The 15,410-nt window shown below is 39.4% G+C and overlaps 1 protein-coding gene and 1 long non-coding RNA gene across 2 annotated transcripts in view; one reads left to right on the top strand and one right to left on the bottom strand.

The window, feature by feature from the left end:
* The window catches only part of LOC112424273 (uncharacterized), a 71,261-nt gene that overhangs the window by 53,931 nt on the left and 1,920 nt on the right, over positions 1-15,410 (top strand). The window lies entirely within an intron of this gene.
* Positions 347-15,410, bottom strand: part of LOC105467666 (CDK2 associated cullin domain 1) — a 71,191-nt gene continuing 56,127 nt past the window's right edge. The window contains exons 7-9 of the mRNA XM_011717361.2: positions 12,673-12,811; positions 5,883-5,926; positions 347-5,458 (exon numbers count right to left, since the gene is read on the bottom strand). Of these exons, the coding sequence (XP_011715663.1) occupies positions 5,418-5,458; positions 5,883-5,926; positions 12,673-12,811 (224 nt within the window). The 3' untranslated portion in view covers positions 347-5,417. The remainder of the gene's footprint in view (positions 5,459-5,882; positions 5,927-12,672; positions 12,812-15,410) is intronic.

Below are 15,410 nucleotides of genomic sequence, written 5' to 3'. Positions count from 1 at the left end.
GTTGGTTAAAGGGCCACAGAAGAAACTAGGGTTTAAAACACAAAAATTATAAATATACTGATATCCGTATCCATACTATATATGAATATAGAATAGATATGATCATATGTATTTTGTTACACACTGTTTTTTAGCACTGGTTACAGAAGTCAAGATCAACACTCACCCTGCAGGCTAAGTAACTGTGGTAACAGACGTGTGCTCAGTGTGGCTGTCACTTAGGAGGCAATATTAATATGCTATAAGCAAAATCAAATGTTCTATATTATAACAAAGTTCCAGTGAACCAGGTATTAAGGCCAAGGACATCTGTACAGGATTTATAACATAACATAACAAGGCCAAGGACATCTGTACAAGATTTATTTCATTCACCACAATGTTTTAGAGTGATAGTATACGCCCTAATACAGGAGTGATTCAGAACCCACCAAAAGATCAAGAGCCAAAGTCAGTGGCTTTGTATCCCAGGTCAGTAGGAGTTTCCTCCGCCATTCTGTTTTTCTTGGATTAATGAGATGATGTACAGAACGCCCTGTGCTGAGCTCCTTATGGCTTCTGACAAACAAGCACCACTAGGCACAAGACTTCATTGCTTTATCCTTGCTCTGGCTGTGCTAGTGAGTGGCAAAAGCCTCTTGCCTGTGCTTGCCCTCCAAATTTTTCTTAAGCATTCCTGTTACTAGCCATAGCTTCCCATGACTTCTCATTTGATTAAGTTATCCTGAAGTGCGTGGCTGTAATATTGACAAACAGGACTAATGAGAGTGATCTGCCATCTGTTTAACAAAACGCACTCTTCTAAGAGAACACCCACAGTCTTACTGCATTTAGTACATAGTCACAACATTGAAATGACATGTAAGAATCAATACAAAATATTTATTTTTTTTCAAACCACAGAATTCTTAACCCCAGAGCCACACTATAAAGTTCTCAGAATCGTAAGCCATTACATTTTTCTAAACAATGCAGTCCAGAGATGAAGATAATTTCCAACCAGCAGGGATGCAATATATAGTAGGTTCCCCTAAGAATGAAGCTCGAATTAGCATTTCCTTTAATACTCCCAGAGCCACTCCGTCAACAGAAGCAGAAACAGCACGTGTATTCATGCCACTCGGCTCTGAAAACAGGTTCAAGGTGGGTCTTGGCCAGTGGAGGAAGGAAGGTGTCTGGGACTTCAGTTAATCAACAGTGGGGACAGAGAAGGATAATTTCCCTTGGAAAAGAACAGGGTTCCTTTCTCATATTCTTGTGGCCAGAAACTGGGGTGAATTTCAATGGGGGTAATGAAAGAAATAGGAGAGCTATTTCTCCATGAACTCCTATGACCTCCATTTTAACTTCTGACAAAAGTGAACTTCATTTACACAATTGTATTGAAAACAGTAATCACAACCAAAAAGGTCCTATAAACCTGTAATAGGTGTCAAAGGGATTGACATTCCGACCTTTATTTTTAAGGACCCTTTAAAAGGCCTAGACTTGAATTAAAGTAAACATAATATTCCAAGCTAAAAGAGGCACCATAAAAAAATCAACTCAAAACATCCAAACAATAGCTAGATGACTAATGTAGGTTGTTTTGCTTTTTAGTTGCAAAGCTTTTCAGTATCTCAGATTAGTGTATTTCATAAAACAATGCTCAGTTATTTTAATAGCTGCTTATGAAACAATAACATTTTAACTCAAGGGCAATCCTTCTTGTATAATAATCACAAAAATAATTAACTGCTATAAAAAAGGGGGAAAAAGAAGAAAATAAAGCCAGCCTCAATAATAAAAAGACAAAATCTGGAAGGGTTACTCTGCTTAAAAAGAGATTAACCAGGATTATTTAAATACTATAATACAAGTGCTCCTGCTCACTTCCAACTGCAGAAACCAATTTTGTTTGCGAGATCACCATTACCTTTGCTAGTATGTGTACAGACCACCACTCGGAAGTCATCCTTTTGTGCTGAAAAACATTCAAATCCCTTGTTTGGTCAGTACAGAATATTGCGAGGTGATGCTCATGCAAACTCTTCCTGAGGAATTTATGTGTGCAAATCTGCAACCCGACAGCATGGCATGCAGCCAGGGAGTGGTAGCTGCACAGGTGTGAGCACTGGAGATGGATGTGCAGTGTTCACAGCCATGGACATCCATTCTTCTGCAATCTCATCTACCCACAAATTAGCTTTCACTCTAGACCCCAAAGAAAGGGAGGGTAATTGCTACAAATTTGTTAAAGGGACAGAAGGAAAGTAACTTGTCTACAAAATAATGCACAATGCATGCATCTGGGTTTGTGTTGCTTCTTACTAACCTTGCCTAAGAACTATTAGGATAATAGTCACAACACCAGGTTTTGCTTTCTGCCCCACAAAAAAAACACTAGTAATTCCTGTCAGGTTAGGGTACAGCTGTGACAACAAAAGGTCACAAAAAATGTTACTGAAGCTTAAGGCCAATCTTTAAAATATGTACCGTCTCTCAAAACAATTATTTACTTTTACATGTCATTTTTTCAAGATGACTGACCTGGCTTTCCTTTTAAGGAGCTAGTTTCAGGCTGCACATACATACTAGACAGTTTAAGCAAATTGGCCATTGACTAACCAGACAATCAGCCTGCATGTACAGTTTTCTATCTTCAATGATCTGGGCCTTTAGTGATGTTGGTACAAAAGCCAGTATGTAATTGGGGTAGAAAAACCATATACTGTACTGGCAAGAATACAAAACAAAAGGCCAGGCACAGTGGCTCACACCTGTAACCCCAGCCCTTTGGGAGGCCGAGGTGGGTGGATCACTTGAGGTCAGGAGTTTGAGACCAGCCTGACCAACATGGTGAAACCCCATCTCTACTGAAAACAAAATACAAAAAGTAGCCGGGCGTGGTGGCACATGCCTGTAATCCCAGCTACTCAGGAGGCCGAGGCAGGAGAATCACTTGAACCCGGGAGGCAGAGGTTGCAGTGAGCCAAGATCACACCACGGCACTCCAGCCTGGGTGACAGAGTGAGACTCCATCTCAAAAGCAAAATACAAGAAAATAGAAGAAAATACTTTCTGGCAAATAGTCAATATAAAATGAGAGGAAGGGGTAGGAAATCTTATTTCCTCTCATATTGCAAACTCAGAATTTTTAAGAGTCCCAATAAATAACCAAGTCTATTTCAACTTAAACAGGTCCTTCATACTGCGATGTGCCTCAAGGGGCCAAGATGATTAACAGCCAGGACATGCAGACTGGGAGATTATGTACAACCTTTCTAGAGTGCCTTCCAGGCAAGGTTTTGTTGTACTAAGCCCTGACCCATAGCCAGCTGCAGACACTGAGCAAAAATTTAGAGAAGCTAAATTTTGCAGACTTGACTTTGCCCACTTTTTATTAATACATACATAGTAAAATACAAAATATTTCTCCATGAACTTAATAATGCAAAAGCATCCAAAGATTTTAATGCCAATTCACATTATACTGTGATGCTTTTATAGGGAAAGTTCTTTTGTAAAAGAATGCTCTCTCCCAGAAAAAGCATTTGGGTATATTATTAGGATACTGAAGAAATTTTCCACATTTAAAGAAACATTCCAATTTTATTCCTTTCAGAAAAATCATTAACACCACTCAGACTTCAGTTCTAGGTGTGATTTGTAAGCCTGCAGCAAGCATTCCATTGAGAAAAGTAAAATGTGAATGTTCCATGATGAATGGAATTCTCCTTGATATTAGAATGTTACCGGTGTAGCAAACTGTCCAGGTCATAGTGAGAGCCTGTCTACGTTCTTACAGTAATTCAGTGTTCATCGATGCAATCCAGGATGCTCACAGAGTGAACTGAGTCAAATTAAAGTCCACAAAATCCACCAGCTCTGGTTAAGTACTTTAAAAAATAAATCTGACAACCTTTATCTTTACTTCTCTGCATAACAGTTTTGCAAATCAAGGACTTCTATTATTGGGTGACTTACTTGCTCCCAATATCTCACTTCTAACTCTCCCATTCACACCACTCCCCTACAAAAATAACAAACTGAATTGGCAGAGGCAGCTTTATGAAAAACCTGCAGAGCAGACATGCAACAATATCCCTGGGATGTTTCTTTTCCCCTCAAGTTCTCTGAAGAGGTAAATATTATTAGTCTGATGTTGCCTAGTAGAGAAGCCTATGCTCAATTAAGATTCAAGCAAAATTGAGAAGAAAAGTATTTTTCTCTTGCTGCATCTATTTTCTTGGGCTTACAACAACAACCTTTTATGAAGGACTAAAAAGCACTGTGGATGTAGAGTAACAGAAATATAGCTTTGCCACAGCTAGAAGGGAGCCTTAAGACAGCAGTGCTACTTCTTCCCTATCACACTCAAATATAACGTTCAAATGACAGACTTTTTTTAAGTAATTATCTCACTCATTTAAAATGAAGTGATCAGGAACCCCACACCACTGGGTGTATTTGGACTTAATAACTATCTGCTTCCTAGAGCATTACAGGAAGTAGCTCTCAATAATACTAAGGGGAACTTCAGAGCTAAAATACCGCCCATCCCTAAACTAGAGTACTGCCAATACTACAGCAGCTGGTGACATCGTGTTAAGTGGCACAGGGAATGGAAATGCTCTATGAGAGTTGGTCCCCAACATTAACATGAATATGCTCTGGTGAACCAGGGGAAAATCTGACCAATGTGCAACAGGTGTATATTTTCCCACTTAATTAGCATCCTGCTACAGGGCCACACCTGCCATCTGGGTGGGTGAGTTTAGATACCATACACTTCTCCAGGAGGAGTCTGACAACATGGTCACACAGTTGCAAAGTGCACAAAGCTCAAGGCACAGAGTAGAAAAAAGTTGTGAACTGATGGGGGAAAGTTCTAGCAAAAGCAGAGTTAGCATTTTCCTTTATTAAGACTTTCTAATGCTAAACAAAGACCAACTCTTTTAAAAGGGGTTGTTTTGGTTATGGGTGAAAAATACTGTATTGTAATGATCTGCTTGGTTTTAAAGCAAAAGAGATCCTGACATGTGAAACCAATACACCAAAATGCCAAGTCCACAAATGAACAAAACAAGTGCTTAAAAAAAAAATTCTTCTGCTCTTCTATTTTTGGAGGAAGCTGCTGATTTTGGCTGTCAGATTTCACTAGAAATGGTCACTTTCTGAGATGCTTTTTCCTCACAGAATCTGTAGATAAACTCATTAAAAGATTGTCCCATTTCAAAATCACCCCCAAGTCTAGCAGCAACTTTTTTTGTTTTTTGTTTAGTTTTTGTTTTAAAATTACAAACCAAGAAGTCCAACATCCTCTTCCACGAACAGCTTTGTGACAGAGCTCCTGAGTGTCTGCAGCCCCCACTGTGCTCTGAATACAGTCTCTGCAGCTCCAGTGTGTCCTCTTTTCAGGAAGGAAAGCACATTCACTATCTGTACCCCCTGGAACTTGCACACGCTGACGAACTGTCTGAAAAAACATCAGAACAGGAAAAAGTATGAAGAGCAGACAGCATTTGATAGTGGCAGGAATCTTGTTTATTCAACACATTTCTCACTCCTCTCCCAACTCCCCAAAAAAGGTTTTAAAAAAAAATCCTCAAAACCATGTGGTGTGGAGGGAAGTAAAAGGGGACTGAGATCCTAAGGCACTAAGACTGGGCTACAATGTCACCCCAGTAGAAACTAAAGAACTTGGTGGCCTCTTGCCAACTCCCTGAGAACCATCACTACCAGCTGGAGCTGCCACAGCATGCAAAGCACCCTGATTACAAGCAGTGCCTTATGAGAACAACATGGGTATCATCAAATTCAATGCACTGTTATCACAGTGCATTAATATGGCTGCTTTACATCACAAAACCATCAAGATGGGAAGGAATATCATTACTTACTATAAGCCAACTCATCCCCAGCTCTCTTCCGGGACTGGTCACCTCTGGGGATAAGAAAAGAAGAGGCAGTCAACAAAACTGACTTCACATCAAAACAAGAGGAATGGATCAACATATTTGAAAATAAAAGTACAGCAGACATTTCAGTTCTAACCAAACAACCTATTTAAAAATACATATTAAACATCTTAGAATCTTGATGTACCTCACTATGCTTTCTGGAGATGGAAGAAAATGAGCCTTTACCTGTATCAACCAGCTCATCATCGAACACCTATGGAAGTTCTAGTTTCACTTTGGAGTTAAGTAAATAGAGGTTCTCAACAAAACTGACTTCACATCAAAACAGGAAGAATGGATCAACATATTTGATAATAAAAGTATAGCAGACATTTCAGTTCTAACCAAACAACCTATTTAAAAATACATATTAAACATCTTAGAATCCTGACGTACCTCACTATGCTTTCTGCAGATGGAAGAATATGAGCCTTTACCTGTATTAACCAGCTCATCCTCAAACACTTATGGAAGTTCTAGTTCCACTTTAGAGTTAAAATAGAGGTTCTGACTAGGCCCTAAGCTACTACAAAACCTATTTTTTTGTCTCTCCAGCTTCTCAGACAATAACAGAAATGACTCAGATGCTTAGGTAATGAGTAATAATCATCACTACTGGCCTTTCTTCCTCAGCATTTGTAAGTTGATTTCTTCCTGAAACACGAGGTTTTTCTTTTTAGGCTTCAGTAATGCCACAGCACACGTTCCTGACCTTATTTCACCCTGTCTGCCATCCTTTTCAGGTCTCCTTTGCTGGCTCTACCCAGCGTTCTGTCGCTGGTCATCTTTTCTTCTCCATGTGCATTCTTCTTAGTCTAGGATGGTGATCATACACTCTCTCCACAGGCCAGAGGCTCCCATATCTACATCTCCAGCTCTGCCTTCCTCTCTACCCTTGAGATCTGCAGGTCCAACTGCCTCATCACCATGTCCATTTGGATGATTTACATACACTGGCAAGTTTACCATGACCAGAATACAATGCTCACTCCAATCCATCTCCATTCCTCCCTCAATCTGCCAGCTCAATCACTCAGCCCAAAATCCTTGGTCATCCTCTCTCCCTCACTCTGGGGCATTCTGTCCCAAAACCAATCATTCCTCATCAACTCCACTGCTATGATCCCAAGCCAAGCCACAGTCTTCTCTTCCCTACACAAGTACACAAGCCTTATTTATCAACCCAAACAAGAGCCAGTGATCTCATGTAGAAGACAGACTAGTTCACGCCTCTCATGAAAGCCCTTCAGTGGCTTCCCACTACAGTTAAAAATTAATTCCAACTCACTCTCCAGCTTACTCTCCCACCTCACTTTCCTCCACTCTCGGCCTCGGTTCACTACACATGAGCCATCCTGGCTCACTGGCTGTCCCTTGCACATCAGCACTTTACTACTTACTGTCCACTCATAGGACTTATTACTCAATATTATTTTTTTTTTTTTACATGTTTGTTATTTGCCTCACAACATCAGAACATAAGTTCCATGAAAACAGGAACTTAGCCTGTCTTGTTCACTCCACTGCTTAGAAGAGTATAGACAATAAATATTTGTTGAATTGATAAAGTAGTGAGTAACTTATAGTCTCAAATTATTAACATGCTAACCAAGGTGATTTATTTCCTGCTTTTGAATAATCTTTCAGATAAAGTTTCCCATTTACTTTCTCTGGTTATGTTTAGGACCAGGGCAGAAACCTCTTGCTAAGCTGGGTAAGGAGCCTCAACTGACTGGCAGAGAGAGAACACACCATATGACCTCTGAAGGGTTTTTCTCTAGGCACCACATTCAGCACAAACTAGCTTCCACAGCCAAAGGAGCTCTAACAGGCCGGCCCTCAGGCCACTTTTTAAGCACCTGTTGTTAACACTACACCTAGCCAAAGCCAAGTGTCTTCCATTGTTATTTACACTAGTATCATCACCGCTGCATTCACCAAATATTCTGAAACAAGTTAATGATTAAAAAGGAAGACAGAATTTTATATCTGGAACCTTGACTTTCAGACACAACCTTCATTTGCATTCCTCAAAGGTTAAATAACTGAACATGTAAATATAACAGGAGAAAAATACAGACGTGAAAACAACTGGAGGCAGGAAAAGGAATATCAATGTGATTTATGCAAGAGGCTGCTGAAGAGATTAAGTCCAGAATGCTCTCTCATAAACCAGATCCTAACTACAAAACAAAAAAGCCCAAATTTCGGCATCAACTGCTCAGCTAAAAGACCTATGTTCTTACCTTGGTTACTTAGATCTAGTAGTTATCTTCTGTAGTGTTACCTTTGACAACAGATACCAAACTTCTACCCCTTGCCAATCAATTCAATTATGTAGGTAAGAGATAAAAAGCTGTTGCTTTTAGCTTATATGTTAATTCTAGCCTACCCTATATTTCCATGCACCTAACAATTACAATTCACAAAAATTCCAGCTCAAATGATAATCTGTTCACTAACTGCAAAAAAGGATGTATTTGACAACATTCACATTATTTTAAAACAATTCAAAGACTTACTCTGTGCTATCCACATTAAAGCTGTTTGTTACCTACTCAGGATCACTACATCACTTAAGTTCATCTTACATGAAAAAGTGCCCATAACACTGAACAGGAATCATGGTTGGTTAGGCATAAACCATAAAATGACTTCTCAGATAAGAAGAGGCAGAAACAGAATTCTTAAGACAGGCTGTACTATATTCTCCTTTTTGGGGGTTATCAGTGTACACCACTTCTTCCAAAATATTATTCCTAATCAAAGAAGGCATGAAGGTCCATGCACAAGAGCAGAGGCAGGCTCTCCACCAGAGCTGTCAAAGGTGGCATGTGCACATCCTTCCTGGTCAGCATGAGTAAGCTCGGAATTAGACACAAGAATGTCCACTTTGGCAGGCTTACTCTGTGCAAAGCACCTGTCAGAATAATTTATGAGGCAGAGTTTAATCCTCATAGTACATGTATAATAAAGTGTTAATTATAAAAATAGTCCCATTAAGTTTGTAAAAACATTTTATCACCCCTTGGAATACCGCCTAATACTTAAATCCAGCCAGAAGTTTTATAAAATAATTCTGAGAAACAAAAATTCCTATTTATACCAAAAACCCAAGACATTTCCCTGAATATAACCAAACTGGCCATTGGCTGAATAGTGCCACATCTGAATAGTGCCACGTTAGTCCTTCACGTGCAGAGGCAATGCAGCCTGAGGTTATTTACAGAGGCAGTTACTCATCTCATCCCAAGCAAATCTGACATAAGAGCTACCATAAACCAAGCAGTCCTGCACTCTGTTCTCTTATTCCAGTACCAAAATTAGGATTAGAAAAATGGGCATGTTTAAGCAATTCCACACATTGCTCTGGAAGGCAAACTCAATATGCTCAAAATTCACAAGAGTTATATTCCTGTACTGCTTCACAAAAAAGTTTTCAGAAGGCTGTCTTTTTTTTAAAGGTATAAACTCATCCTAAATTAAGAGCAAATGTTTAAATAAAACATGAACGTATGAAAGTATAAAGACTTCAAAATTATGGTAAGCCTAGAAAAAACCCTAAACATCATACTCAGATTATTTTGCATTTATTTAAGAATGTTGGGCCAGGTGCAGTGGCTCACACCTGTAATCCCAGCACTTTGGGAGGCCAAGTGTATCACTTGAGGTCAGGAGTTTGAGACTAGCCTGGCCAATATGGTGAAACCCCATCTCTACTAAAAATACCAAAATTAGCTGGGTGTGGTGGTGCAAACCTGTAATCCCAGCTACTCAGGAGGCTGAGGCAGGAGAATCACTTGAACCCAGGAAGCAGATGTTGCAGTGAGCCGAGATCACGCCACTGCACTCCAGCCTGGGCAACAGAGACTACACCTCAAAACAAACTAAAAAAAAAATTGGCCGGGCACGGTGGCTCACGCCTGTAATCTCAGTGCTTTCGGAAGCTGAGGCGAGAGGAACCCTTGAGCCCAGGAATTCAAGATCAGTCTGGGCAACATAGGAGGACCCTGTCTCTACAAAAAATTAAAAGTTAGCCAAGGGGGGTGGTGTGCCTGTAGGGCTAGCTACTCAAAAAAATTTAAGGAAAAACTATTAACTATAATTCAAAATATAGATATGGCCAAAAAAAAATCAGATACTTCTGCATGACTTCTGCATAACAAAACAAAACCACCATAGCAAAAACAAATTGAGAAAAACATGTCATATCTTGGACAGAGAATCAATGTCTTCACTATAGAGATTTCCTAGAAATCAAGACTAAGAAAGAGAAAAACAAGCAAAGAACTTTAAACAGGTAGTTTGCAGAAAAACAAATGCAAGCATATGAAAATATGCTCAACCTTACTCATATAAGAAATGCAAATTAAACCACTTCTGAGTAATTATTTTTCACCTACTAGGTTGGCAAAAATACAAACGTGTAACAACATACTGTACACACAAGGCCATAAAGAATAGGGACTTTCCACCTTTGCTGGTGGATATGCAAAATGGCATAAATCCCCTGTGGAGGGCAATCTGGCAATATTAATCAAAATTACAACTGCATTTATTGTTAACCCAGCCATCCCACTTCTGAGAATTCACCCTCCAGATATACCTGTAACAAGTACAAAATAATGCATATACAAGGTGATTCACTGCAGCACTGTCCATTATAACAAAAGACTAGAAATAACTCATGTGGCCATCTACTGGGGACTGGTTAGGTTTTAGTCTATACATATGATGGAATGTATAAGAAACAGAAATATGAGCATACATTGTGTTTGCTTGTATTTATATTTTAAAAAATGAAGGAATCACAAACATAAAAATGGTTACTTGATGGGGTGGAATGCGTAAGGAGACAGGTGGGAGGCAAAACTTCTCAATGTATACTTTTTATAAATGGCCTCATTCTGTGTATGAAAATAATACCACCCTCTTTCTGCTGGAACTTATTACAATTAATGTAAGGAAATACCTAATCCCTTGACACTAAAGAGAAAAACTACATTTCAGCATTTCCCACTGGCCCTTCCTTCCCCTGGCCACAGAAAGCCCCAGGTCTCCCAGGCCCATCTCCACAACTTCACTGATCCCTTCCAGTGTTAAGCTGTCAATGATGGGGTAAATGATCAGTGGATTACTCACTGCCCCCACCACCACACCAGTACAGATGTTACCAGGACAGAAAACGGAAATACCAGTCCAGGGACCAACAAATTACCTGCTTTTGTCCCTAATCTGAGACTTCATAACAGTGACCCTAGTCAAGGCTTGTTTTTCTGAAATTCAGTTTGGCCTCAGACCCTTTGAAAAAATGCCCAGCCCCAGCTCTAGCCAGATAAGTGAGTCAACACTCAACCTACTTTTTGTAGACATGACTATGCCTAAGATACCTCAAGCGTGTTCCTTTCCACAACTTTCTTCCTATCAGGAAGCCAAATGAGAGAGGACACAGAGCAGTGCTAAGAGTAAGGATTATAAAAATGCACGATATGACTGTGCCCTTCAATGATTTGCTGATATAGGCTATTTTCTCATAGGGAATCACAAAAATTTTACAATAATGTATTTTAGTTGAAAAATGCACTCTGCAAGATTTTCTGGGATATGACCACGATAATGAAGTGCAAAAACTTTAGGAAAATTATCAAAACCAAGACAGGCAAATAAAGAGATGCCCTATTTTTTAAGAAGAAACCACTAGAATTTAGGGCAAGAGGGAAGTGTGAAATACAGAATTTATTTTATTTATTTTATTTTTTTTGAGACGGAGTCTTGCTCTGTAGCCCAGGCTGGAGTGCAGTGGCCGGATCTCAGCTCACTGCAAGCTCCGCCTCCCGGGTTCACGCCATTCTCCTGCCTCAGCCTCCCGAGTAGCTGGGACTACAGGCGCCCGCCACCTCGCCCGGCTAGTTTTTTGTATTTCTTAGTAGAGACGGGGTTTCACCGTGTTAGCCAGGATGGTCTCGATCTCCTGACCTCGTGATCCACCCATCTCGGCCTCCCAAAGTGCTGGGATTACAGGCTTGAGCCACCGCGCCCGGCCAAAATACAGAATTTAAAGCTCTGCTAGGTTAGCCATAAAAGTACATTATAACGGATCAGAGAAGTTCTATAATGTTTTTCCATATGCACAGGACTAATACAAGAAAATCAAAGTTAAAAGAGCTCTTGGAGCTTGCCCACCTAACTGCTCACCCAGTGAGAAATCCCTTCTTCAAAAGGTATGGGCTGGGCCTGGCAGCTCATGCCTATAATCCCAGCACTCTGAGAGGCCGAGGTGGGCAGATCACTTGAGGTCAGGAGTTCGAAACCAGCCTGGCCAACATGGTGAAACCTCATCTCTACTAAAAATACAAAACAATTAGCCAGGCGTGGTGGCGCACGCCTGTAATCCCAGCTACTTGGAAGGCTGAGGCAGGAGAACTGCTTGAACCCAGGAGTGGAGTTGCGGTAAGCCGAGATTGTGCCACTGCACTCCAGTCTGGACAACAGAGCAAGACTCCGTCTCAAAAACAAAACAAAAAAAATGTATGTAATGAAGAGCAGCTTCCACAAAATCAAAACCCGGCTTCAACATTTCTACAGACAAGGAGCTAATTAATGTCTTCTTGCAGCAGCAAGACTCTTGGCCAGTTACCTCCCATTCTCAGAACCTTACCATTTATCCCATGTCAAGCCAAACTGGCCTAGGGAAATGGACATACATGACCACTAAAGAAAAAAAACTTGCCTTGTAAAACCATTCTGTATAAGTTCTCTTTGAAATTTCTGATCTTGAGCAGCATATTCAGAAAGTTCAGATTCCACCGCCGGAGGGAGAATGTTTGGAATAAATTTAGAAAATAGAGTTGGAGCCATCTGAACCCACTCTGTGAGGAAAGGAAACAATTCATTAAGGAAAGCATATAAACACATCAAATTAAATGGAAAAGGTAAAGTTTTCTTTTAAAATACATAGTAAGCCAAATTTAAAGCAGGGGAAAAAAATTAGTGCAATCCCATTCTGGTAAAAAAACATATAGCAGTAAAATTTCCCTTCTAAAAAGAATTTTATAGGCCAGGCGCGGTGGCTCAGGCCTGCAATCCCAGCACTTTGGGAGGCCAAGGCGAGCGGATCACGAGGTCAGGAGATCGAGACCATCCTGGTTAACACGGTGAAACCCCGTCTCTACTAAAAATACAATAAATTAGCTGGGCGTGGTGGGCGGCACCTGTAGTCCCAGCTACTCGGGAGGCTGAGGCAGGAGAATGGTGTGAACCCGGGAGGCGGAGCTTGCAGTGAGCAGAGATGGCACCACTGCACTCCAGCCTGGCCCACAGAACAAGACTCCATCTCAAAAAAAAAAAAAAAAAAAAAAGAATTTTACAGTATGAAGAAAGCCATTTTTATATTTTACTGATTTAACAGAATTTAGTGAAAATCCCTAGGGAATTTTTGAACAAATCTGAAGTATGGAAGAAAACATGAATGTGATTACCACACAATTCTGAGTGGGAGGGGGCTTGGTGGAAATATTAGCCTTATTAGCCATTAATTAAAACTTATATAATATATAGCCCAAGAATAGAACAGTACAAATAGTAAGTAGATATATTTAAAAAAAGAGGCAGCTCAAAAGGTAGGGGGGACTGAACGTTTAAAGTGGGCTGGAGGTAACTGGTTAGTACTCTGAAAATATTTTTTGACCCCTGTTAAATTACAGCAAATATATATACACAACAGTAAAAAAAAAAAAAAAGAATTAAGTGGTTATCAAATCATTTTTTAAAAGATCAGGAGACTATAGAAAATAAGGCAAAGAAGTTACAGGAAAACACCTGTACCAGATATGACAAAGACGAATTACTATCTTTATTATGACGAATATGTACAAATCAGTAAGACCAGGTAAATGAAAGAACCTATAAGAATAATATAAACAGAATAAATAGCCCTGTTAATATTCAAAAAAAAATTAAAGCTAAAATAAACATGCTCTCTCCCTTTTATTCAGTGAACATTAAAGAGAATTAACACCCACCTGTATCAAGGGCATGGGGAAACCATTATTTCCCTTCCTTGGTGGTGGTCCTCAATTAACGCTATTATTCATTTTGAATTGTTTTAATCTAGCCTGTTCACATTTCTCCTCTTGGAAAACATTTTGGCTATACATCTCAAAAACTATAAAAATATCAGTATCTTGAATCTAGTAAACCCATTTTAAAAACAACAATCTGAGTAAATGATTATAAATTAGAAAAAGCCACGTTTGATGCTGTGGAACATTTGGTCTGTGTTAAGTAAAAAAGTGGAAGTTAACAAAATGTCTAACAGCAGAATGGCTAATTAAAATTGGCAAATAAACACTGCAAATGATACAAGGACCAATTCATTCAGTCACCCCTTGGGAGAAACTCGTGGCAAAATGTTTCCCTCCTTCCAGTCCAGCTCAAATATGGCTTCACCAAGAGTCTCAATACAGTGCTACGGGGAATCACTAATCAGCCAGAGCTGGCAAAGTCAAACCCATCTGCTACAAAATAAAGATGAAGAAACAAAGTGTGTGTATTAACTGAAAAAGGGCAGAATAGGATTGTTGCAACTATTTCTAAAGACTGGATGCCAAAATGGTAAGTCATCAGAATCTCCAAGGATTACAGCCCAGGAATCTAGACTTTAAAAAGCCTTCATAAGTGACTCAGATGCAGTCATACAAAGACCAGCTCTTAAGAACTACTGCAGTGGAACAAACTTTTCCTTTCAAAATTTTCTAATCTTAATCTGTCAGGTGAATAAAATGGCTTTAATAAAGCAGGAACATAATGGGTACTGGCAAAACATGTAAATGTCAAAATATGTTTTCAAGTATCTCAGAAAATGTGCAGGGCAGCAAAAGGTTAGTATGTGATAAAATTCACCTTTTCAAAAGGACAATTCTCAAATATAGAATTCTCCTTACAAGTAGTATAAACCCTATTACAAGAGTTCAAACCTGGATAAAATAGCATTTAGATAAACATGTACCCACAATACTTTTCTACCTTTAGTGATTAACTTTATTTTGCAATTTTGTTACTTATAAAAGCCAGAGCTTATAAAGCTGCCTACTTGGGAGGCAGAATTTATCATACTGTACTTAGATGCTTTCAAAAGAAAAAAAATCATTCATAACCTAGTACACGTACACACACACACTATTTCAGGAGCCATCTTCATCACACTGCTGTAAAATTCTGAGAAACTAGATACAGAAAAATATCAGTTTATTGGACACATGCAATAAAATATCTTTACTACTTTATACAAGTAATTTCTGTCAAAAATCAGAGCTCAAAACCTAGATCCAAATTTAACAATAAATTTGAATACTCTAGAAGTCATTAATCATTTAAAGTAGCCTAAGAAGGTTGTTTTTTGTTTTTTGTTTTTTTAAGACAGGGTCTCGCTCTATCGCCCAGGCTGGAAGCTTCACCTGGGTTCACGCC

Source organism: Macaca nemestrina, chromosome 9 (assembly GCF_043159975.1).
Source record: "Macaca nemestrina isolate mMacNem1 chromosome 9, mMacNem.hap1, whole genome shotgun sequence".
NCBI lineage: Eukaryota > Metazoa > Chordata > Mammalia > Primates > Cercopithecidae > Macaca > Macaca nemestrina.
This window is presented reverse-complemented; position numbering and strand designations above follow the sequence as displayed.